Source organism: Phyllosticta citribraziliensis, assembly GCF_038025025.1.
Source record: "Phyllosticta citribraziliensis strain CPC 17464 chromosome Unknown J3D65scaffold_8, whole genome shotgun sequence".
Taxonomy (NCBI): Eukaryota; Fungi; Ascomycota; class Dothideomycetes; order Botryosphaeriales; family Phyllostictaceae; genus Phyllosticta; species Phyllosticta citribraziliensis.
The window spans coordinates 17502-41018 of record NW_027117345.1 but is presented as its reverse complement, the minus strand read 5'-3'; the positions used below and the strand labels follow the sequence as shown (position 1 = coordinate 41018).

Here is a 23517-nt window from a genome sequence, read left to right as displayed (position 1 = left end):
ACACCAACATGCAAAGCGTCTTGCTTTTGACTGTCTCAGGGGCCACTTTCCGACTCCGAGGGTGTAATTCGGACGAGTAGGACCACTCGCCACCCAGAGCATGCAATTTGTCTGAGTACACTGAATCCGCACGCCGTCATTGGCTGGGCGGTCGCTGGCCGCGTTGGCGGCCTAGCAGTGTCTTGTCTATTTCGGTCAACAAGGCCACCCCAGGAATGATGATGATGAGGAGGAGGGGAGAGCAGGCCGCGCACAGCCTCCATTTCCATGTCCATGTCCACTGCAGGCAGGCGGCGAAGTCGGCGCCTTACTGATGCCGCGGCTTTGCTGTTTTATTTCCGCACTACTGCACTTGTCGATGTTTTGTTAGAGACGCAGCGCTTCTTTCTTCTTCGAAGGGGTCCTCGGAGTATTTTTGACGACGACCCGAAATCCACGCGGCCCCTGTCGCCGCGACTGCGAGCTCCCCGCGGAGCCGCGACGCATGCGATACGCCCTGACCCGGGGGAGAAGCGCCTGCGCGGAGCGGTCCGATGCAGGAGAGCGAGGGAGAAAGAATAGCCGGAGACGAGAGAGATTTGCACGGCCGAATAGTCATCACGGCGTGCGCGCCACGTGATGATGGGTCTTTGATCAACGTCTGTCGTCGCTGTCGTCGTCGTGGCCTGATGCCGTGATTGGGTCGAGTCAGCGTTGATGAAATAGAGAGAAGATCACTGCCTCGCTGCTAGTAATGGTCTAGGCCTCGGACTGCAAACACCAGAGATCCCAGAATCGACCGGCTGCTTGGTCCAACGCTTGATCTTGAATGGGGTGGAGTTGCTGGGCAAACAGTGCAAGGTGTGTTGGGCCCGTCTTCTGTCACATTTCTCTCTGAGACTTTTTATTTTTGTTCGCCTGTTCTTTTTGTGATTCGACGGCATATTCTCAAATTTGTCCTCTTCTTCGTTGCTGACTCGTCATATTACATCGCTCTGTCAAGAGCAACGCACGGGCGCGAAAACACGCGGACAATGCACTTGCTGCTTGCGTACGGTGCAGTCGGCACTTGTTGCTCGAATCCTACCGTTGTCGAGGCAAGGAGAGGTCCTGGAGGATCCGCATGGCCAGTGGGGAGAAACCCGCGGCGTAGCTCCAATACTCTGCGAATCCGTCAAGGCGAGCGACTGCTGCGGCGCTGGCAAATGAACACAATAAGGGGGTGTGCTCGGCACGTAGAGAACTCATAGGGGGTCTTGGGGTGCAAAGGCAAACTCACCGCTGCCCTCTCGCCAAACTCGCGGGTACAGATGACCTCATTTCGCCAATCGCTGCGAGGACCTTGGAACCTTGGAACTGTCATGTTTGTCAAGACCATTCTGGACCGGTCGTGATCCACAAGCCATGGTACGTGCTCCCGCCGGCCCGATCTGGCCGCCCCGGCCCAAACCAAACTTGAGGCGCTGTCAACGCACGAAAGCGGCCACGATTCGCCCGTCAAAAGGAATAGGAAACAAGAGAGTGGGCATGTGTGTGGGGGAAAGGGGGCGGTCGAGGTTGATGAAAAAGCAATATGCACAGAGGTGCAATCATACAGATCTTCTAGGCGAGATCTCGTCCGCGAATTTCGCCTGCAGGGCGAGCCTCGAAAAAAACAGAGACCTTCCGGCCGGTTTCCACTTGTGGGCACCCTCTGACCCGGCCGGATGCTCGTTGCGAAGATCCCGAGGCCGTGTGCCGTCCCCACGGCGCTTGATCATCGCGCCGTCTGCCGCAAGCTCAGGAGGCCAACCCGCAAGCCTCTCGTCACTTATAAGTCTGTTCCAGATCTCCTTCTGGAAGCTGAAAATTCGAACATCCAGCTTCCAGTCGACTCTCCAGCCGTCCGTCCTTCCTGAAAATCCTGCGCCGAACCTTTCGATTCAAAACTTCTTCGACCCATCCAACAAAATGATTGAATACCGTGCCGACCCCGAGCGCTACCTCATTCTTGGTCCTCCTTCGCCATGCTTCCCGTAAGTGTCTCGAATCCACAAGAACATACAGGAAACAGAATTCGATCCTGTTTGTGGGGTAGAGAGACAAGAAAACAGTGGCTAACATTTCTATGCACACAGTCCCTCTTCTTACATCTCCTCGCCCAAAGAAGAAGCTGAAATCGAAGAACCGGATCTGCTACACGCTGGCAGCGTAGGAGTAAGCTCCGCACCCAAGCTGACCCCCCAGCAACCAGCTGGAAGAGGAAGAAAACGACGCTAACAGCCAAACCACTAGCTTCCCCGGCAACGCACCCGCCACCAGCACGCCAAAGGATCCACGGTCCAGCTGTCGGCCAACGAGGCGCGCAAGCAATCGATACCCGACCTGACCGTCGTCGAGTCGCGCTGGGTCGCCTCGGAGCGCCGCTGGGTCTACAAGCTGCGGAAGACGGACGAGCGCGACGGCAAGGTCTACGTCTCCGCCGACGGCAGCCAGTGGTTCGCCGAGGACGACGTCAGCCCGGCATAGTTTCCACCACATCTACTGCACTGCACGCTCGCACGCACCATCGATCGACCACTTAACGGCTGTACTGTTCGGCGCTCATTTGGAGTCTCACTCTCTTGAACTTTTTTTTAATGTTTCGGTTTTCGGCGTAGAGACGGACCCTCGGATGGACCAATATGGATGGAATGGAATGGAATAGGACGGGATTGGACCAATTGGAAGGGGACCGGGAGTCGACGGCGTCCGTGCGCGCACGGCGAGCAGAAAAGGGGATGGATCACCATCGCCCGCCCGCTGTCTCGCCTGCATCATCATCATCATACCCCATTTGTTGCTCACCAGTTACTGCTTTTCGCGCGTCGTTGGGCTCTCGCGCTTGGGTCGGTCGGGATCACTAAACACGACGAAGGGCCCTCGTTAGATTGTACGGCTTACCACGCGAAGAAAAAAAAATTTGATGAACCATATTACGCGCACATGCGCACCCGGAAAACGAGCTTGCTTGGTCCGACCGCGCCTGTCTATTGTCGATCTCCATATGTCGTCCCCCCGTACTCCAAGAAGATTGGCACGCACTGCGCGCGCGATTTTCTGCCCGTGGTCTTGGACGACGCTCTAGAACGTTGGCAACACGATTGACACTGTGTGATGTCATTGCTGCAGCGCTTGGTGTTGTCTTCTCGTCCGCTGGTGACGTTGTTGTGGATGCTTCCCGAAACGGTGCTGATGCCACAGGGTCGCCGGTGGGGAGCATGTGTGGAGGAGATGGCGAGTTTGTTCTATTTGTGTTGGACTTATCTGTTGAATTCGACGTCATACGCGGGTGTGGGCAAGTGATGTCGGACATGTCGGAGGGCGATGGATGACTCTGCTTCTTCGGATTTCGGGGATGTAGAATCCGTTTGTTTGGCTCCAATGCTTGGTCAACGACGAGGAGTGTTGTTCACCGGTCGAATTGAGTCGATTCACTGACCAAAGAGACGCTCACGTATGGGGAGGACCTTGTCGAGTGTATTCAACGGCGCTACATCACTGCAAAAGGGGATCAATATGTGCAACGGGGAAAAGTGAGAGAGACTGCTGATTCGAAATTACACCACCTGCTCCAGCGCAAAGCCGTCTCCCCAATCTTGAATACTGGCTCCATACACTTCTCAACACTCCCGTTGACGTTGCTCTCCTCCATGATCCCTTGCGAAACACCCTCGCTGAGCTGTTGATTTCGAGGCAAGTTGAGACTCTTCTGGTCGAGTTCTATCTTACTTGTGAGCTCAGATGGTTATTCTGTGTCCTTAAGGTGCCTCACTTTGCCCGCTTACCTATTCCGCATCGTTCCTGATTTCCTCAGATTCCGAAATTTTGGGAAGATCTGTCCCAGTCCAGTTCGCCCGGTTCCTAGGACGACTCTCCATCGTCTGAGTCCGAGTCCGAGTCGTTGGAATCCGTTCCTAGAGAGGCGCAAATACCGACTGACGTCGTTGGCGGGGATCCATCTAGAAAGCATTTGACCGAGACGGTGGTTATGCCGACAAGCGATCTACAGATTGCCGGCAGGCGGTGTACCTGAGTGATGTGTGAGCACAGTAAGCATAGTCAACGAGCGCAAGTGCTGTCACAAGGCTTGCTGTACGTCAGAATCGACCTCAAGACCCTCGAGATTCAAACTGCCGCTGGGAATGTCGAATTGCCGATTCCCCAGGAGTAGGCCTCTGATCGTTGAAAAGTTATTGCACCGCGACTCTTCGTCAGCAGGAATTCTTCGACACGCGAGATATGCGGCATGGTTTCCAAAATTATTACGCACTGGCGGTAAGTTGCGATATTCGCGAGGGCGTGGAATATAACCATGGTACACCTCGTCGCGCGACGAAAGAGGCGGCAGTTTAAACGGTTCGACGATCCATTCCCCGCGGTCAGAGTCTTCCCAACCTAGCTCCCAACCGATGGTGCTTGCCCTTCGAAGCATCCAGGTGTTGAAGCAGAATTTGGCAGGATGAAATGGAATGTTCGTCCGCAGTAAGTGATGCAGCCTTTCCCGCTGTGCAGAGGTAATCACCATGCGTAAGAGCAGGTTGGGCAACGCAGCTCTCATTTCTTCCAGCGCGTGCCAGAAATCAGGATTGAGATGATCTCGCACGTGTTGCACCGGATCCTTGGATCGAGGGAGACTTTTGCACTTGCATGACATAACGATTGGCCCTCTTGGTCGACCGGAAGGAGCTGGCAGTTCAGAGATAACGAAGGGCCAGGGATTGCATGGCTGGTGGCTGAGGTAAAGGTCAAGTCGATGAAGATTCTTCAATTGTTGAAGCCACCTACACTGCTTTTGAAAAGCAACGATCGCGGTGCTCCACGCCCGCGATTTGTACCGCAAAACAGAAAAATTGCCTGGGAGAATGATCTTCCGGAAATCCTTTGACGCGCGCAATTCCCGATTGAGGCCAGCCAGATCAAGTGCTGGCACTTCTACAATGATATGGCGCACATTCTGGAAGGCCAAAGATTGGTGTGAAAACATGAAGGCTCCCATGGCAAAAAAGGCAGATGGTCCAGCGAATTTCAGTATCTTGCCATACAAGATTTGCCCTATCTCTGTATAAATCATTCGACAAAGACGCATCATCTTGAAGGCCGGGCACTGTGATCTGAGATCACGCATGCCAGATCCTTGAAAGCCGTAGTGGTATATTTCCATTACGTCAACATCGATACCAGGGAGATACCGGTACACCATGAGGCGAATCTCAGGGGGCAGGTCATCAGTGAAGCTGAGCGTCTGCGTCTGGCGAACCTAGCGCAAAGTCAGCTCTGGCTGCAGCAAAATGCAAGAGCTAAATACAAAAGCCCTTGAGTTCTTCCGCTCCTCGTAAAGATGCGGATACTTCTCGTAAGGATTGAGATCATTTTCTGTCCCGCGAGAAATTTTCTCACTCTTTGGCTTGCGAGTGGGTTTAGTCGCCTGGGGAGCGGACTTGTATGCCATCTTATTCATGGCCCTTTGGGAAGCCCACTTGGACACCCTGCATGGAGCAAATGTTACATTCGGCGGCTTTCAACGAATATAGATTGCATCACTCACTTCGGCCTTTTCTTCTTCTTCTTCTTCTTCTTCTTCTGCGGCTCTTGAGCTGGCTCCTGTTGAGAAGGTGCTTTGGCTTGTTGCACACTCGATTCTTCGGCACTGGAAAAGCCATCGTTTGTCAGACCATCCGGGCTGCATTCTTCGGGAACGACTTACACAGGCTTTCTTCTCGCCTTCCCCTTCTTGGGTGGCGCTTGAGGAGGCTCCTCAGGCTGCCGCGCGCTCGATGCTTCGGCACTAGAGAAGCCGCTGTCAAAAACACCTCACTCATACTGTGCATCAACCCTTGACGACTCACACTTGACCAGTCGAATCAGGCTGCTCTCCATTGTCGGCCGGTGGTCCAGCATCTCCCGAATTCGCTCGCTCGCCGCTGCAGAGGGAGGTCAGCACTACAACTTGAAGACATTTGCGTCAGGGGAGCACTTACGGTCGGCGCCGCAGGTTGTACCGTTTGTTTGCCATCTCAGTAGGAGTCGCGACGTACGAACGCTTCCTGTGCCCGCTCGTTCCCTTCGCGCTTTTATACTCTGCTGGACGGCTTGGATGCTGCGGGCAGGTGTTTGTCGGTGGAAGCCCTTCGTGGCCACAACGAGTGGTAAAACGGAAACATGATTGAGAAACTGGGCAGTAAGTATTCCGAACAATCTCACCGGCTTTGTCGCAGACGTCGCCGCTGCTTCCCACCATCCCCAATCTACAGAGTCAGTGCACAGCCACCAAACAGAGAAAAGAAGGAAAACGGCAACGACCTGATCTCGAGAGACGCGAGTGTTGAAAATTGAACCTAGATGAGAAAGGGGTAAGAGAAAGAAGAAGAAGCAACGCCATCCAGCAAACCTTTGCCTTCCATCACCCAAGAGTGGGTAGTCAAACTTTCACTTTTCCCGCCGTCCAGTCCAGCAGTCCCGCCGCGATTTGTGCGCCGAAAAGTGCCGCTACCATGTTCCACCAACGCCGGAAAAAATAGCACTCGTGGAAGAAGAAGAAGAAGAAGAAGAAGCAGATCCACGGCCGTCATTCATCGTCATCACGTCCTGCCTTACCACTCACCGCGCGACTTGCCACTACTCAAAACTCATCAGAAAGGCCCTCCTCTGCTTGCACCTCGTCGCGCCATGCTTCCGCACGATGCGCTCCTCCTCCTCTGGACCCGCCATTCCCACGATAGCCTCGTCGTCATCGCCCGTCCACACGCCCGCCATGACGGGCAGAAACTTGTCGTTGGGGCCGATGCTGCTGCGTCGACCGCGACTGCGCTCCTTGCCTTTGCCTTTGCCCTTGATCGGGTCGTTTTGCCGCATCCAGCGCAGCACGCGGTCAGCGAGCGCCGCGCTGTTGGAGCATGTTGCGTGCAGCGCAATCAGGATCTCGGCTTCGCTGAACGCCCATGGCGGGCTGAGGCGCGAGGTGATGTAGGCTTGGGCCTCTGCCTCGGAGGTCAGGTCGATAGGGTAGTCGGACGGGTTCTCGTCGTCGATTTGGGTGATGGAGTCGACAAAGGTAAAGGTGGAGTCGTTGCTATCGTTTATCTGCGGCGTAACCTCGCGCAGTGGCGACTCTGGGACTGTTGTGGGCTCGTAGTCGAATTGTCCATTTGTTGCACCGTTCTCGAGAGCTGACTGCTCGTCATGCTGACCGTATTGCTCGTCTTGGGGCTCATACTGCTGGTCGTGAGGCGCGTATTGCTCCTCGTGCTCGTACTGATCGCCGAGGGGTTCGTTCTGCTCCTGATGCTCGTACTGATCATCCTGATGCTCAAAGTGCTCTTCCTGGTTCTCATTCTGCTCCTCTTGGTAACCGTTCAGACCGTTCAGCTCTTCCTCTTGGTCTTCCTCTTCACCTTCGTCTGACTCGTCGTCTGACTCGTCGTGTTCCAAAAGCTGCGCAAGAATACCCAATTCCTGCAGCTTTTCTAACAAAACACCTTTGAACGCTTGCCACTGAGCCGCGCTCTGGTCGGTAGTGCTTAAAACGTGGACAGTACGCATCACCGCAGCATCAAACGGAAGCATGTCGTCAGGTTCTTCCGGGGCCGAAGGCGCAGTCCGAAGCAACTCTAGGAGTTCGAGGATTTTCTGGTCGTCAAGTTCCCAGAGAGTTCGTCGGATATGGCCTTGCCATCCCTCGAAAATGTCGCCTTCTTCATTTTCCTGAGTCTCATCCTGTTCTGGTTCAACTTTAGGTGAGCCTTGCACTTCAGGGCCCTTGTCTTTGCTAGGACCCCGCACAAACAAGTCGGACGACGACGACGACGACGATGAAGACCGCTCGAACCCAATCTGTATCACCTTGCGCTCGCCGAGAGAACTCGAAGCGAGCTTCTTTGAAGGCGAGAACTCAATGCTGTCATGGATCTTGTCCTCGGACTCTTCTTCAGGAATATCGAGCTGTGGTCTCTTGGCCGGTGGAGTTTCGTTTTGATTTTCGGCGTCCGAGTCGTTCCCTCTTTGCCGTTTTCCTAAGCTACTCTGGACGGGAGACGAATAGTGTCCATCCGTATTCCAACTTCCGTTCTCATGCTTGCGCCGAGGGGAAGGAATGCGTGCGCTTTTCCCAGGATCCGAATTCGGTGCATCGCCGTTGACTTTTAAATCCTCCACCTGTCGCTCGCCTGTATGCCCGTTCGTCTGCTCTTTGTTTGGCGTGGTTGGCAACTCGCGCAGTCTCGGTGCAAGTTCTTTACGAAAGTAGCTGACCCATTCCCGAACGCTTGCATCAGCACCCATCTTAGCTTCCCATTCTTTCTGAGCCTGGTCGTAAATTTGCGCCTTTGTCTGGCTCTCTCCAACCTGTCGGTAGATTGGCCTGACACAATCTTCCCAAAACGTACGCCATTGCTCTGCTGTATGATCCCCATGCTCGCGCGCAAGACCGATCCAGGCCTGATTATTGTCTGCCACACATTCCTCAATCATTTGTCCCGCGCCAGTCAGTCCATCAAAGTCCCCGAGGTGGAACTGATCGACCACCGCCGGCAGATCCGGGCACAGCTTGTCGATGGCGGAGGGCGAACCTCCGAACGAGATTCTTTTCAGTTGCGGGGCCGAGTTGGACGACCTTTTCGAGGTAAAGGTAGTGTCATTTTGGGGAGTTGTTTTCGCAGGAGAAGCTGAAGTTCTTGGTTCCGATGCGGGCGTAGTTCTTGAAGCTCCTACAGGAGGCTTGTAAGACAACTCGGCCGAGGCTCTCGTTGCAGCCTTCTTGCCACTGGTATTTGTAGGAGATTCTGAGGGCCGTGATCGTGGCTCGAGCGAGGGACTGGGTCTCGAAGCTTCCACAACAGGCTTGTCGGACGACTCGGCCAAGGTCCCGATCGCAGCCTTCTCGCCATTTGTGTTTGCAGGGGATTCCAAGGCTCGCGGTTCGAGCAATGGATTAGGTCTTGAAGCTCCTGCAGGAGACTTGTTCGACGGCTTGGTCGAGGTCTCGGACAGAGTTTTCTGGTCATTTGTGTTTGTATGGGATTCCGAGGGTCCGGGCTCTGGTGACGGCGTGAGTCTTGAGGCTCCTAGAGGAGGCTTCACGCTGAGATGCTTCACGTAGCGGTCTCTCCATGATTGGAAGGAATGGCGCGGATTCTGCAACAGCGGTTAGCTAGTGGACACGTCAAGGGCAGTTGCGGCGCACTTGTTTGGCGAATTCCTTGTAAATTTCGTTGCCGTTGATATGACACTTCTTTCTCTTGCAGCTTGTCACGTAGCGATACAGGTCAATGTCATCTTGGGCGCTAAAGGGCACGCGCCCGTGTCGTGGTGGACGAGCCGAAGCAGTGGTTCTGGCGGAGCCAACGGGCGGTCCACAACGGTGATTCTCCACGTCCTCGAGCTGCTGGTTGTCGACCGAGTCGAGAATGAAGCGATACGAAATGGAGCCGCTGGGAAGGCTGCCGCGTTCATGGTCGGCAATGAGATATTGGGCGAGTTTTTCATTGAGCACGACTTCGCCGCCGTTGTATTTGACGCGCTTGACGAGATCGATTCTGTTGGGGCAGCGCTGAGAGATCCAGAACTGGAGACCAGCGAAAAGGTCGCCTTTGATGGGAGGCTCCTTGGAGACGTCGGTGATGACAATCATGGCGCCGGAGAGGGTTGTCGCAGAGCAGGCGAGGGTTGGGAAGACGCGTCGACGTGAATGACGCCGACGCGGGCCCACAGGGCCGAGGAAGTGCCGACGGGCAGGCAGGCGGCCCCCGCCGGGTCAGGTCGGGGTCCGGGTCGGGGCTCGGGCTCCAAGCCTCCTTCTAGCAGAGCGGCCAGGCTCCCAGGCTCCGAGGCTCCAAGGCTCCCAGGCCCTCTGATTGTGGCTTGGGGGGTCTTGGTCATTTCGCGGCTATTAGGATGATACACTCTCGCGTTATAGTGACACTTGCCAGTTCAACTACCACTCCGTCTCCCATTTCTTTTACCACGGCCGTCCCCCGTCTCCTCCTCCCCCGACCTGACTCTCTTCTTTACGACCTCGTCTCCGCCCTTCGTCTCGACTCGTCGCTGCACACCCCAGTCTGCTCCCCCCCCCACGCCATGCTGCACTGATCCACCCCCCGCCCGCCCTGTTGTGCTTCCAAAGTCATGGAGCCCCTCCTCCGCCACATCGTCATCGCCGTCCTCGTCTTGTCGTTTCTCGTCTTCACCGTCTTCTTCGGTCGTCTGCCCGTCTTCCGGTACGACTCCCTCCCCTCGGATCCGCACTCTGAAACCGTGGCTGACGCGATTCGCTTGCCAACAGGAAAACCCCCATAGGATTCCTCCACCGCTTGATATGGCAGTACTTCCCCGCTCTGCTCCGTCGCATCGACTCCGCTGTCACGGGCGGCCGCATATACAGGTACAGCAGTCGTACCTGGAACTATCTCCTTTATGAGAAGCACCCCCTGGTCATTGTGCGTCACCCTGACCCTGACCCTGATCCCCCAACCATTGAAATGCGCTGACAGCGACCCTAGATCTTCTTCCTCGGTCTCCTCACCATCTCCTCCACCCTTCTCCTTTTCCAGACGTACACGACCTTTGCTGCCTGGCACCGCCTCCTCATTCCGCTCCTCCTCCCGTTGCCATACGGCTTTACGTACCTCTCCTCGCGGACATTACCAAACACCGTCGTCACGCATTCCAACCACAGCGCCCAGGTCGCCGCGTACCCCTACGACCGCATACTTTTCCATCCGAACATCTTCTGCCGGACATGTCGACTGCCGAAGCCAGCGCGAAGCAAACATTGCAGCATTTGTGGGACGTGCGTTGCGCGCGCTGACCACCACTGTATTTGGGTCAACAATTGTCTCGGCCGGGAGAACTACCGCTGGTTCCTGGCACTCCTGGCATCCACGGCAGTTTTGTTGCTCTATGGTGCCTATCTGGCGCTCATTGTCTACCTCTACCCGCGCGTTCACGACCGCTTCACACACTACGACCACGCCTTTCCCGCAGGCCTGTTATCAGCATGGGCTCCTTGGCCACTGCGTCTCAAGGGATTTCGCGAGGATCTCAACACGGTCATGGTTGAGTCGATTGCTGTGGGCGGCATCTCCGTGCTTGGCGTTGGGCTGCTTGCGGCCATGACCTGGCCGCTCCCGCTCGGCCTGCTTGCCTACCACGTGTACCTGGTTTGGGCTGGTATGACGACCAACGAGGCCAACAAATGGGCCGACTGGCGGGACCAGATGCGCGAGGGCAACGTCTACATTGGGCGACTTCGACCGTCGTCTCAGTACTCGTCCACATGCCACGCGCCAGCATCCTCCCGCGGCGGATCCGGTGCCGGTACGCCCCGAGGCCGCTCCCCCTCCTATCGCGGCGGCCACGGCCACGCACGCGCCACGTCTAACAGCTATGCAGAATTGGGCTGGTCCATGTCTCCGAATGGCGACGCCACTTCAAACTCAACCATGGGTCGACGGGCGGCATCGAATCGGTCTACCCCAACAGAGAAAAACTGGGACGACTACACGCCAGAACCACCGGAGATCAAGTATCCGTACAGCACGGTAGTCGGAGGCGAAATGTGGCCTCTGGCGCCGCGTCAGGTACTTGTCAGAACCGAGAACGGCGAGCTCCCGCGCGATCCTCTGCCGCCCGAGCTGGAAGGTGTCGACCCAGAGAGTTGGGAGCGGTGCCACAGCCTCGAGACTGTGGACAATGTGTACGATTTGGGTTTTGCCGACAACCTGAGAGAGATTTTGAAAGGATAAGACGAGGTAGACAGAAAGAAAAGTACGAGATGTGTAGCTTGACGGCGACTGTATTGCGCTGGCTTGCCTTTTTCCATTTTCAACCAGCATGCACCACTAGGCCCTTTCCATCTTTTCCGTTTGCCTTCTTCGGCCAGGCCAGTCTTCTTGGAAAGCTTCGCAGCGGAGCTTGGCTGCACTCTTTGCATTTCCATGGCCTTTCCTTGCGAGCCCACCATTAGATTTCCTATCCTTCAGCACTGACCTGGGGCTCGTTTGTCAGTTTCTGCATGCTCTTGCGTCATTCCTTTCATCGCCAGCGGGTTTGACAAGAGACCGAGACGTATTTGCGAAGCGTTGGTCTCGGTCCTTTTGTTTCATCTCATGTATTATCCGAGCTGTTCTTTTTCCTTTGCGATTCAAGTAGGGATTTTCGTTCTCAGCGGTACTTGGCATTGGAGTCCGGGGTGCATTGGCTGAAATTTCGCTTTGCATTGCATCTGGGGCACCTGGACATTGCAAGGCAAGCCGGGTCCGTTGGGGCCGTGGCAGCTGGAGCAGAGATTTTGGTTGTTGAGGAGAAGTGGTCGAGGCGGGCGGGTGATGTACGATAGAGCACACAATCAACAATCCAGAGAATGAATGCTTTGTCTTGATGAGTGCAGGGTACTTGCGTGTCGGGATGCCGGGACCCTTGGTTCGGCCAGGAACGCGCCCGGCTCGGCGCGCAAGCATCCGCGTCGGGGGGCGCGTGCCTGTGGGGTTCGGTTGTGGGGAGGGCGGATGACGAGCAATTGGGTGCAAACTGAAGAGGGCGATTGTTGAACGGGTCGACGAAGTCTGGTGCAGGTCCGGTTCGATGGTGTTGAGGTGGTGCTGCCGTGGCCCGTGCCCCGTGTTGTGCGTGCGGTGAAGCTCTCATATGTCGACGGCACCCCACGCTTCCTTTCACTTTCCTTTCTTCACCAGCTTCACGCCTCCCTCCTCGACTTCTTCACCACCCGCCGCGTCCGCTACACCACCTCTGATCGTCCTGTCGTGCTCTCGCGCAGGATCATCCCCAGCTCTCGCATCACCCCAGGTACGTACGTGCATTGAGCCCCCGCAGGGCTGAGCTCGCCGCTCCAGCCAATCGAGTCCCTCCACCTCGAACTTTCCAGTCGAGACCGCTGCAGGGAACCGTCTCCCTCGGACTCTCCCTCTACCCCAGCACCACCACCGCTGCTCTGCTCTCTCCTCTCTTGCTTCTCCTTCAGTCCCCATTATCGGCTGCCCAATCACGGGATTGTGCCCGCCTGCTGTCGTCTTTGCAATTCCAGAAGCGCGCCCGTGCCTTGCGTCCGCTCTCCCTCACTGCCCCCTCCGCCTTTCAACATTTTCCCCTGCTTCAACTCTTCTGTATGCCCCGACCCTACGCGTCCTTTTCGTCTGCCTGCATAGCTTCCACCGCTAACTTCCCTGTCCTCGCAGCCGCTCTGGCAACTGCCCCATCGACCCGTCCGCACTGAGCGCTCGTTGAAGCACTTCGACCACCCTCTTCACGTCTACCGCCGTCGCCCGCTTGGCAACTCTACCGGTCAACAATGTCTGCTGCTACTGCTGAAGCCTCCACCAACGGTGGTCCCGTCCAGACTCCTGCTCAAAAGCTCGAGGCGAAGCACGATGAGTCCCACCGCCCGACCGTCGAGGAAGTCCCCGACGAGGAGGACCTCAAGCATGCGGCTGCCGCCATCGTCTCGGATGCCAATGGCGCTGCTTCGCCTGCCCCCCAGTCTGAGAAGGCTGCCGGCAAGCAAAAGGCCCAAGACAATGAGGTCCAGCCTACCAAGAAGTCGGGTGGAAACCAGCCGCTGAACATTGCATCGGAGGAAATGTTCCCTGGCCTAGGTGCACCCAAGGCTCACGCTCCAGCAGCTGTCTCTTCTGCCTGGGGCCGCAAGCCCGCTTCTGTCAATGCCAACGGCTCCAATGGATTTCCGGCCAACAATGGAATTTCTCGCGCGTCGACGCCAGGCTCAGGAATCGCAACCCCGACCTCGGGCACGCCTACTCTTGGAGCTGCCGGTCCCCAGATTCTGAATCTCCCCGGCCGTCATGTCGAGGCAATCACGCTGCACCCTCACCAGATGATCCCTCGCCAGCAGATGAGACGCCCCCTGCAAGACATAATCAAGGACATCAACCGCAGGTCCAAGGCCAGGATTGAGTTCAAGACTGGCGCCGGCGGCAACTATGTTTTCCAGGGCTCTGGTCCCACCGAAGCTGTCCGTGAGGCTTTGAGGGAGGTTGCCAAGGAAATTGGTTCCAAGGTAAGTTCACCTCCGCATAAGGTAGACTGATCTGACAATTTTGCAGCAAGTCAACAAGGTCACGATTCCGGCGTCGATCCGCGCTCACGTCATTGGTCGTCAAGGTACCACGATCCAAGGCATCAGCAAGAGGACTGGCGCTCGTATCCAGGTTCCCAAGCAAGACGAGAACGGAGCGACCGAAGACGAGGATGCGACTGTGGATGTCATTATCGAGGGTGACACTGTCGCCGCCGCTTTGGCTACACGCGAGATTGAGCGTATCGTCGACGAGCGCACTTCGAGCGTTGACCTCCGTCTGAAGGACATCCCCGCCGAGTATTACCCCTTTTTGGCCGGCCCTGAGAACTCTCGTATTGGTTCTTTGGAAAATGGTCGCGACATTCGCGTCCAGATTCCTACGTATTACACTTGGAAAGAGCATGCCCCACCCCAGTCGGCAACCCAGGGCGAGCCTGTGCCATTTGCTCCTCAGGCCTCCTTCCCTATCAAGATTTCTGGTGACCGTGGTGCAGCCCAGGAAGCTCGCGCTGATATCGAGCGCCGAGTCGAGGAGCTCCGCCGCCAGCTCACAATCAGGCAACAACTCATTGACCGTCGCCGTCATCAATTCATCATCGACGACAACAGCATGCCTCTGGACAGGTTTTTGAAGGAAACTGGATGCACCGTCATTCTCCCCCCAAGCCATGACAACAGCAAAAATGTCACCATCGTTGGCCCTGCCGACAAGATCGACTTGGGTGTCAACAAGGTCATCGACCAAGCGTTCGCGAAGCAGGCCATGGATGTCGACATTGCTGAGCACCACAACAACTCCAACAGCCACGCTCTTGCCCTGACCAGATACCTGAGGCAGCGTAATGCCATTGCTCAGCTCAAGAACAAGTACGCAGAGCAAGGCAAAGACGACATCACCATCGTGCTCCCCGGCTCCACCGATCGTCAAACAGTTTGGCAAATCTACTCCAAGGACCCCAGGAATGGCATGACTGCCCAGGAAGACATCCTGGCTCTCGTCTATGGTCATCCTCCCACTAGACTTGCAAACATGGATGTCGACCCCTTTTACCACCAGCACTTGCGCCAGCGTGCAGCGCAGAGTCTGCGTAACGACATTGGTGTGCACCTTGTGTTCCCTGACGAAAATCCAGAGTCATCTCAAATCGTCCTCGTTTACGAAGGACCCACTGCCCCTTCGGAATACCAGCTGCCTCGCGGCCAACCTTCTGCTGCCGAAGTCCAGGCTTTCCAGCGTGCTCTCCAGCAGGCGCAGCAAAAGATTTCCTCCATGGTCAATGGCAAGGACGAGATTGTCGGCCGCGACCTTGAGGCTTCCCAGAAGTAAGTCGACAGTTGATCTTACCAAAACAGACGTACTGACTCTTAAGCTCCTTCAGATTCCATGACAAGATTCGCCGCTTCGTTGACCGCGAGCAGCAAAGCTTGCCGCAAGATCAGATTCCCGTCCAGGTGTTGTTTGGCGATGCTCGTCCGCAAGGCTCGCGCTCCTCCAGGGATAACCTCTTCTTGCGCGGACCGAACCAGTCTGTCAACGGCCTTTCCGACAAGATCCTGGCATTCGTCGAGCAGGAGAAGAAGGATGAGCTTGAGCGCGGCTACAAAGTCGAGTTTGAGTACCCGCAAAAGTTCGCCAACGTCCTCATTGGCAAGCGTGGCGAGAACATCAAGAAGATCCGCGACGAATTCGATGTCGAGATCCAAGTCCAAGATGGCAAGGTCGAGATTACGGGTCCGCAGGCCAAGGCGGACGCGGCAAAGAGCCACGTCATTGCTCTGCGCAAGAAGCTCGAAGACGAAGCTACCCACATCTTGAAGATCAAGCCTCAATACCACCGCGACCTCATTGGAGGCAAGGGCAGCCAAGTCAACCGCCTGCAGGACCGCTACAACGTGCGCATCAACTTCCCCCGCGCCTCAGTGCCCGAGGAGAGCGGAGAAGCCGAGGCTGAGCAGCCCGGTCGTCGCCAGGCGCCGGATGAGGTTGTCGTCAGGGGTCCCAAGAGGGGCGCTGATGCGGCTCGCGAGGAGCTTCTCGAGCTTCTCCAGTACACCATTGACAACTCGCACACGGCGACCGTCTCTGTTGCGCAAAACCAGGTCCCGTCGCTCATTGGTGCTGGTGGCAGGGAGATGGATGCTCTGCGCTCCACCACCGGCGCCCAGATTGACGTGCCCAACGCTCGCGAGGCTGCCGAATCCTCTGGCCGTGCCGAGATCAAGATCAAGGGAACGAAGAAGCAGGTCGAGGACGCGAAGAAGCTTCTCGAGCAAAAGGCCAAGGTCTTTGACGAGACTGTCGTCCGCACCGTTGACGTGGACAAGAAGTACCACAAGGCTCTGATTGGCACTTCTGGTAAGTTGGCCACGTGAAAATCGAAAGAACATTTCTGACATGCAACAGGTGCCAACATTCGCGACATTGTCGTTAAGGCTGGTGGTCCCGATGACCGCCGCGAGCTTGCCCGCATGGTCCGCTTCCCGCCCCCTGATGCCGAGGGCAGCACCATTCGCGTCGAAGGCCCCGCTGCCGTCGCCGACAAGATTATTGCCTCGATTGAGCAGCTCGTGAACGACCGGGCGAGCCAAGTCACCGAGACTCTCGAGATTGCCCCCGAGAAGCACCGTCTCCTGATTGGCCGTGGTGGTGACACCCGCAGAAATCTCGAGTCCAAGTTCAGCGTCACCCTGGATGTTCCCAGGCAATCCGCCACTGGTGCCGCCAGAAGCCAGGTCAAGATCATTGGCCAGCCGGCCGATGTCGAAAAGGCCAAGGAGCACATCAAAACCCTCATTAAGGAGCAGGAAGGCGAGACCGTCGACGTCCCTAGGCGTCTGCACCACGTCATCGCTGACAATGGCCAATTCTTCCGCCGCCTCCGCAACGACTTGAAGGTCACTGTCGACCACGCTGGCCAGCAGCCTCCGCCAAGGCCCACGACAGCGGGTGCCAACAACGTTCGCGCCAACGGTGGTGATCTGCCTCTGATCACTGACGAGCCCGAGGAAGGCAAGGACCAGCTTTCTCACGCTTGGGAGATTGTGGACAGCCTGCCTGCATCGGACGATGGCGAAAACGGCACCATTCCCTGGATCCTGCGCGGCAGCGCCGACAATGTCGCCGAAGCCAAGGCGCGCCTGCAAAAGGCCATGGATGACAAGAGCAAGCCCTCTTCGACGGGCTACCTCATCTTGTCCAACCCCTCGCTGTACCGCTTCGTCGTCGGCACCGGCGGATCCACCATCAACCGCATCCGCAAGAAGACGGGCACCAAGATCCAGGTGCCTCGCGGCGGCGATGGCAACGAGGCCATCGAGATTGTCGGCTCCAAGGACGGCGTCGAGCAGGCCAGGCACCTCATCTTGGACGAGGTCAGGGAGAAGTCGGCGGAGGCCGCTCCGCGCAACCGGAATTGAGGTGGAGGCGCCTTGAGGATTTTTATGCATTGAATGATCGGATGTGGCGACATGTTGCTGGAAGCACGCACCACCTTTTCACATGTAGTTGGCTCGATTGGGTTTGGACCGGTAGTTTGAGGTCTTTCACAAAAAAGTAGGAGCTTTTTTCGTGTATGTACTCGCTTTTTATTTGATGGAAGGATGAATGGATGGATGACTACCGAGGTATTATCGAGACTATTTCGAACGAATATGAGAGAAGAGAAGAGATTGTGGTGTGTGCGGACGAAGATGATGCATTTTGCTGTTGATGCCATGTAAGCTATGCCTGCTGGTAGTATGCCGTTTGGATTGCAGTCGGCAGTGTGGTGCTGCGTTGACTCGACCTGGTGGGTATGTAGCCTGCCTCTATTCCACTCTGCCCCTGTCTGCTTTGACTGGACTGGACTGAAATAAACTGCAAGTCGCTCCAACGTGCCTTCTTCTCTACTCTGCGAGCGCAGTGACGGCGAATCGTCTGGCTCTGCTCCTGGTGAAAGTTCAGCTGCTTGTTGTCTGGGATTTCACGGCGGTGGTTGCGGGAAGGGAGAGTTTCACTGTGTACAGCTCCAGTGATGGACTATGGCTCCCGTGCCGCATATGTCGCAGAACAAAGCTTTTGCGCAGCTGTCTGCGCGGACCCGCTTGTTGGCGAACCAGAGATATTTGGGTAGCTTCTATTGTGGTGGACCATGCCTCTCTGAGCGTGATCAGTGGCTTGTGACTCGAAACATGCTGTGGCATTGTCGGACACGACGAAGCGAGCTGCCCTGCGCAAGTCACTGAGCGACTGTTGGAGCCAGACGCGCATTGTCCTGTCCGGCGACTGGGTGCTCGGTGCATCTTGACTGGTACGGGTCTCAGGGTCAGTTCTGCGGATTGTCTTGGTTGCGCTGCGCAAGTGACTGATTAAATGATTGGGTGTGGATGGAATGTTGTCAATTGAATAAGTCGTGGCGGTTCACCTTTTCAATGGATGGGGGAGACCACTGGGCATCAGCTACTGGGAAGAGTTGGTAGTTGAACAGGAAAAGATGGATTCAAGACAGGTTCATAGCAAACAGAGAATGTAGGCGAAGTAGATGCGACCGAGATTGCCTAGTACCAAAACACGCCGTCGCCTCTGTCGAATCCCCTTGCATCTATCTCCCGGGTCTTTCCAGCCGATTTCATTTTCTCGAACATCTCGTCGAGACGAACAGAGTCCAGCTTTAGAAAGTAAACATCCATTTCCACCGGAGCAATGGCCACAACGTTCTTGTAAACAGCAAGTCCCACAGTATGACAAAGGTTGTAAGCTGGCCGATACTCAATTGGTAGCCATAACAGGCGTTTTCCACGCCATAGCAACCAGTCTTCAGAGTACAAAATTGGCAACTTTCCATCGGGGCAGGTTTTGAAGCTCTCAGATTGAACACCGGACGGATGAAAAACGCCGGTCGATGAAATGAGACAGCAGCCACCAGAACAGAACTTTATTCGGTCGATACAATTTCGAAGTCGAAAGCAGCAGCGCTCTTTGAACGTGGAGCCGTCAAGGATATCCCATACGCGGACCTCGCCGACTGAAGTGTTCTTGTACGGCTCATCGTGCGTGGTTACCAAAACTCTTTCTGATGGAGAGAACGCAAAGTCCGAATGGTAACGGTCTCTGAGCTTCCATCGGAGAGACGCAGGCCTTACTTCTGGTTTTTTAAACCTTGTTCTTATACCACTGTGGAAAGCAAATTTCAGCGGACGATCCACGTTGAGCAGACGCACTAAGGGTTTGTCTATCATAGAATCCCACCATTTTGGTAGATCGTCTTGGTTGGCTTCTTTAGACTCGGATTTGCTGAACTCCTTGATCGTCGTTTGCTTCGATAGCTCTCCTGTTAGTAGGTCCCAAATTGCCACTGGCCGTCCGCCCCAGTCTCCTTCCTCGTATTGACTGGCCAAGACTCTGCTGTTTGAGGAGAAGAAGAGTCCTTCAGGGGGGCTGGACCGCAGTACGGGCAGATTGCATAGTTTTTCCTCAGCACCTATGTTCCAAATCTGGATTGTCGAGGACTTCAATGCCGAATCCCACACAGCGACCGCAAATAGGTCTCCATTAGGCGAGATGGCAGTAGCCATAGAGTTTTGGGGGCGCTGTTCAGGTTTTCGCATGCGTGGCTGTAAGTCCCACACCCGAATGTCCTTGTCTTGTCCGCCGGAGGCAAGTAGATTGCTATCTGGTGAGAAGGCCAGAGACCACAAAGCTCCTCCTTGTCCGCTGAGTGTATTGACAGGGGCGCCAAGGTCTATATCCCAAACCCTGACACAGCGTTTGGTCCGAAGTGACACCTCGGCGAGGGTCTTGCCGTTCGGAGAGATTGAGACATGCATAGGAATTCTGTGGGGAGTATCTGGACCCTCAGTTTCTTGCAGTTTCTCCGGCTCGTGCGATGGATTTGCGACGTCGTTGAAAGCATTTGAAAGTAAGTCGACGTACCCAGCAGAAACAGGACCATAGTTGGATGGATTTATGATAATTCTTACTAAACGCTGGTTTTCGATGTCCCAGAGCTTAGTTTTAGAAGATCTCAATCCACTGATCAGGAATTTGCCACTTGGGTGAAACAAGGAAGATCCGCGACATGACCTTCCAGGTTCGAGAGAGTCTGAAAACTCCAAGCAGATTTCCCAAGTCTCTGTACTCCACACTCGGGTAATGTACTTACCTTCAACAAGACGTGATAAAGCAGTGAAGTAGCTTCCACTGGCATTAAAAAAGGTCTCTACAATCAGGGACTCGCAGTCTTCTAGTTGAAGTTGAAGCATCGTTTGTAATGTGGGAAAGGTTTTCGTGTCCGTAATCCTCCATATGAATATTTCGTTTGATTCAGACAAGACTGCAAGTATAGTGCCATCAGGGGAGAACTTCGGACAAAAGCCCTTTAACTGTCCTAGCTCTTCCATCTCCTTGACGTTCAATAGTCCGAGTCTGTTGTCGCTGAGAGGATAAACGAGGACATCCGTCGACACTGCAAAGGAGGAAGGGGGACTCTGTCGTGTGAACCCTTGAATTCTCCGTCGACCTCGAAGATTCCCAGTTTCAGCGTCCCATATGATCATTTCGTTATCCATTGACCAGGACACAATGCTGGTGCCGCAGGAAGAGAAGGCGATTTGAGTGACCGGTTCCTCGTGGCCTTCAAGTACTTGAACAGTCGCGCTCCATTCTTTTGAGACACTGGGCTGATTGACAATCCATGCTGGCCGTCTGAAGAAAAGGTCTCGGATCGGAGATTTTTCTGGGCAGAATAAAAGAGCCGAGCTGTATAGCTGAAGTGGCCATTTTTCAAAAGCTTGTTTGTTGTATCGAAGGAATCGCTGTGACTCGAGGACGAACTCGAGCAGTTCAGAGGATAGAGAGGCACTGCCATGACCTAGAGACTTCTTCAAATACTGCTTGAGATCATTGGTCATTTTCACAGTTTCGGCCATGCTGTTAAAACAGCTCATTGCCTCGAGCCAATGTAATAAGTGCTTCTTTAGAAACTCGAGCACTTTCCCGCACTCTTTGTCTCCGGACTTGCAGCAGCTCAAGAAATGGACAATCCAATACCTGCAGGCATAGCGCACATGCGCTGGGATATGAATTTGTAGCTGCTCTTGAGAGACTTCCGAAGCCGCGGCATCGGGGACTCGTAAGTTGCAAATGTCTTCTTTCAAGTATTTTCCCATGGTGCGGAGACAGTGGTGCAAAAGGTCGGCGTGGGCCTTTCGCTCGTCGATCCACAAGTCTTTCGGGTCAAAGTTCAGGTCTCCCTCATGCTTGGTCAATGTTGCAGCCTTCTGGTGCCTATTCTGATCGAGAACGAAGTCGCGAAAGGATTCGTGGAAAATTGATACCGGTTCCGTTGGCTTAGAAACGACCAAGACCGCCGAGAACTCTGCGAGGAACCTCTTCACGACGCCACATTCCTCTGAAATAAGTTTCGCGAGATCCTCTGCCACGAGAGTGTCCTTGAGCGTCACCACCGAGCCAATGATGGTACGATACATTGGCATGATCTCGTCTCTCGTGTCCACGCCGCCGCTTGCGATGGCATACCTAATGATGGTAAGGTATTTGACGTCAAGTTCTGGTTCTGGTTTTGAGGCCTCCGAGTTTCTGCGAAGAAGCTCAAACCGTTTTCTGGGTTGAAATTTATTCAGTGTGACAAATTTGTAACTGGTCATCGCGGCGATGAAGAGTGGTGTAGAACGCTTGGCGAGGACTTCGATGACAATGTCGAATTCCTCCTCATTCTCGGGCCACTCGGCGCCTCTCTCTCGGAATTCAGAGAATCGGACCCGTAAAAGCAGACGAATGTCTTTTTCCACGTCGCCAGTGGGCACATTGTGCAGGATTTTCCTTCTTTGACATCCCTGAAGAACGAGCTCTTGTGGACGAGCTGTGACGAAGAATTTCAGGTTGAGACCCTTGAAATTGTCTTCCTGTAATAGAAGATTCGAGAGAGCTCCTTTTTCTTGGAAACTGTCCTCGCATTCGTCGACAGCATCTATTACCAAAAGAATACGCGGGGTTTCCAACTTCGCAAGTGGCTCTTGGATAAGTTTCGTCCATTGATATGAGAGATTTGTCGTTGCTATCCGGTGGTCGCTTGCAGCGGCGGCGGCCAAAGTCGACTGTAGTCGGGGATGGCGAGCCAGTTGTTGAACGATCGTAGTAACAAAGCTGCTTGCCCTGCCCCGTTCACCACTGCCTCTTTGGAAGAAGAAGCTTGCCACGGCAACATCTTTCGGGGCATCTTTTGCAACGCTGCAACCAATAGTAGACTTTCCTGTTCCTGCCATGCCTTCAAGCCCAAAAAGTCTTTCACCTTCGGGATCTTCGAGCCACTTGCGGATATCTTTGAGGAGCTCCTCCCGTGTACCGTTAAGGCATTTGTCAACCCCGAGACCGCGATCGTTGTGCCCTGCCGTTTCCGCATACGGGAGTCTATCGAAGCACTCGTTTTGTTTTTGCTGAACTTGGAGAGCTGCTATCGGAAGCAGTTGAATCAGTATGATGTATTTCGGAATGTAACCATTCAGTCGCACCATTCCCTGCTTCAGTTTCGGCACCCCCGGCCAATTTCCTGATCCAGAACACCAAGTCTTCATAAGCTTGGTCTCCCTTGTCAAGTCTCTGCATGTTTCTGTGGCTGCTTTTGAAAGAGACTTCCTCGTAGCCGTCTAATGTGGCAGATTCTTTATCGACGACCTGAACTCATCAGAATAATGGCCTTCGAGCCACAAAGGAGTGGAATTACCTGTGTGAGTGGGAAGGGGCCAAGATACTCGGGCGCAACTTCGAAGAAATTGACTAATTTGTTACGCATGTCGGGAAATTTGCTCTTAAAATCGCTGTGAAGGGCTTTGTTCTCTTTCGAGCTAGGCTTGATCGCTTCCAGTAATCTTGTTTCTGATCCGGACCAATATCCAAGTAAGGACATCAAAATTCCGGCGAAGGTGAGTGGAGATCCGCCATGGGGCGTTCCAAGGAAGATACATCCAACTGCATCGGGATCAAAAATCTGTCTATGGCGGCCTTTGTTCATCAAGAAAGCCTCGAAAGTTGTCAGAAGGATGGTACGATGGGCTCATGTAGTGAAAGAGCGTACGAGCAGGAGTGAAGCTCACTTTCTTGATGATGATACCACCAAAACTGTAGCCGACGAAAACTATGGGCCTTGAGAGTCGCTCGGGTTCCTAAATCCATGCCTCATCAGCAAGAGCCGAAATGGTGTTCGAAGCCGTTCTTACGCTTAGATTTGACCGACTCATGTCAATGGCTTGGAGAAGATCTCGAGCCAGATCCTCCACTGACAAAAGAAGCGCGTTGGAGCTCCAATGCGAACTATGATAATGGGCGATGACACGAACTTTGAGGTCTTTCTCGTATGGCAGGAAGTCGCGAAGCCAGAGCTTATCGCGCTTTTCATTCGTCCAGGCCGATTGGGGCTTTGATCCGAGACCATGGACGGCCACAACGCTGTGATGGAATCTCATCAGCAGCCAAG

The 23517-nt window shown here is 54.8% G+C and overlaps 6 protein-coding genes across 6 annotated transcripts; 3 read left to right on the top strand and 3 right to left on the bottom strand.

Moving 5' to 3' along the window:
* Positions 1 to 1043: 1043 nt before the first annotated feature.
* J3D65DRAFT_420516 (uncharacterized protein) lies at positions 1044 to 2674 on the top strand. The gene is made up of 3 exons (XM_066796101.1): positions 1044 to 1994; positions 2097 to 2175; positions 2254 to 2674. The coding sequence occupies exons 1-3, from the start codon at positions 1384 to 1386 to the stop codon at positions 2485 to 2487; spliced, it is 924 nt and encodes a 307-aa protein (XP_066653437.1). The 5' UTR covers positions 1044 to 1383; the 3' UTR covers positions 2488 to 2674.
* A 3644-nt stretch (positions 2675 to 6318) lies between these two features.
* On the bottom strand, positions 6319 to 8811 carry J3D65DRAFT_420454 (uncharacterized protein). The gene has a single exon (XM_066796099.1). It carries the CDS (start codon positions 8464 to 8466, stop codon positions 6616 to 6618), a length of 1851 nt encoding a protein of 616 aa, XP_066653436.1. The 5' UTR covers positions 8467 to 8811; the 3' UTR covers positions 6319 to 6615.
* A 311-nt stretch (positions 8812 to 9122) lies between these two features.
* J3D65DRAFT_628772 (uncharacterized protein) lies at positions 9123 to 9671 on the bottom strand. Its single transcript, XM_066800663.1, has one exon. The coding sequence runs from the start codon at positions 9623 to 9625 to the stop codon at positions 9158 to 9160; it is 468 nt and encodes a 155-aa protein (XP_066653435.1). The 5' UTR covers positions 9626 to 9671; the 3' UTR covers positions 9123 to 9157.
* Positions 9672 to 9836: 165 nt separating this feature from the next.
* J3D65DRAFT_420386 (DHHC palmitoyltransferase-domain-containing protein) lies at positions 9837 to 11947 on the top strand. Its single transcript, XM_066796098.1, has 4 exons — positions 9837 to 10211; positions 10277 to 10430; positions 10494 to 11310; positions 11386 to 11947. The coding sequence occupies exons 1-4, from the start codon at positions 10120 to 10122 to the stop codon at positions 11736 to 11738; spliced, it is 1416 nt and encodes a 471-aa protein (XP_066653434.1). The 5' UTR covers positions 9837 to 10119; the 3' UTR covers positions 11739 to 11947.
* Positions 11948 to 12871: 924 nt separating this feature from the next.
* J3D65DRAFT_659578 (uncharacterized protein) lies at positions 12872 to 17762 on the top strand. The gene is made up of 4 exons (XM_066802558.1): positions 12872 to 14026; positions 14073 to 15370; positions 15418 to 16403; positions 16452 to 17762. The coding sequence occupies exons 1-4, from the start codon at positions 13301 to 13303 to the stop codon at positions 17462 to 17464; spliced, it is 4023 nt and encodes a 1340-aa protein (XP_066653433.1). The 5' UTR covers positions 12872 to 13300; the 3' UTR covers positions 17465 to 17762.
* Positions 17763 to 18542: 780 nt separating this feature from the next.
* Positions 18543 to 22908, bottom strand: J3D65DRAFT_420380 (uncharacterized protein). Its single transcript, XM_066796097.1, has 2 exons — positions 22768 to 22908; positions 18543 to 22718 (listed from the first exon to the last, which is right to left on the bottom strand). The coding sequence occupies exon 2, from the start codon at positions 22616 to 22618 to the stop codon at positions 18584 to 18586; it is 4035 nt and encodes a 1344-aa protein (XP_066653432.1). The 5' UTR covers positions 22619 to 22718; positions 22768 to 22908; the 3' UTR covers positions 18543 to 18583.
* Between the last annotated feature and the right edge of the window lie 609 nt (positions 22909 to 23517).

Coding starts and splice junctions, on each gene's coding strand:
- J3D65DRAFT_420516 (XM_066796101.1), top strand. CDS start 1,384: ATGGTACGTGCTCCCGCCGGCCCGATCTGGCCGCCCCGGCCCAAACCA. Junction 1,995..2,096: donor CCTCCTTCGCCATGCTTCCC/GTAAGTGTCTCG, acceptor CTATGCACACAG/TCCCTCTTCTTACATCTCCT. Junction 2,176..2,253: donor TACACGCTGGCAGCGTAGGA/GTAAGCTCCGCA, acceptor CCAAACCACTAG/CTTCCCCGGCAACGCACCCG.
- J3D65DRAFT_420454 (XM_066796099.1), bottom strand. CDS start 8,466: ATGATTGAGGAATGTGTGGCAGACAATAATCAGGCCTGGATCGGTCTT.
- J3D65DRAFT_628772 (XM_066800663.1), bottom strand. CDS start 9,625: ATGATTGTCATCACCGACGTCTCCAAGGAGCCTCCCATCAAAGGCGAC.
- J3D65DRAFT_420386 (XM_066796098.1), top strand. CDS start 10,120: ATGGAGCCCCTCCTCCGCCACATCGTCATCGCCGTCCTCGTCTTGTCG. Junction 10,431..10,493: donor AGAAGCACCCCCTGGTCATT/GTGCGTCACCCT, acceptor CAGCGACCCTAG/ATCTTCTTCCTCGGTCTCCT. Junction 11,311..11,385: donor CCGCGGCGGATCCGGTGCCG/GTACGCCCCGAG, acceptor ACAGCTATGCAG/AATTGGGCTGGTCCATGTCT.
- J3D65DRAFT_659578 (XM_066802558.1), top strand. CDS start 13,301: ATGTCTGCTGCTACTGCTGAAGCCTCCACCAACGGTGGTCCCGTCCAG. Junction 15,371..15,417: donor GACCTTGAGGCTTCCCAGAA/GTAAGTCGACAG, acceptor CTGACTCTTAAG/CTCCTTCAGATTCCATGACA. Junction 16,404..16,451: donor GGCTCTGATTGGCACTTCTG/GTAAGTTGGCCA, acceptor GACATGCAACAG/GTGCCAACATTCGCGACATT.
- J3D65DRAFT_420380 (XM_066796097.1), bottom strand. CDS start 22,618: ATGAAGACTTGGTGTTCTGGATCAGGAAATTGGCCGGGGGTGCCGAAA.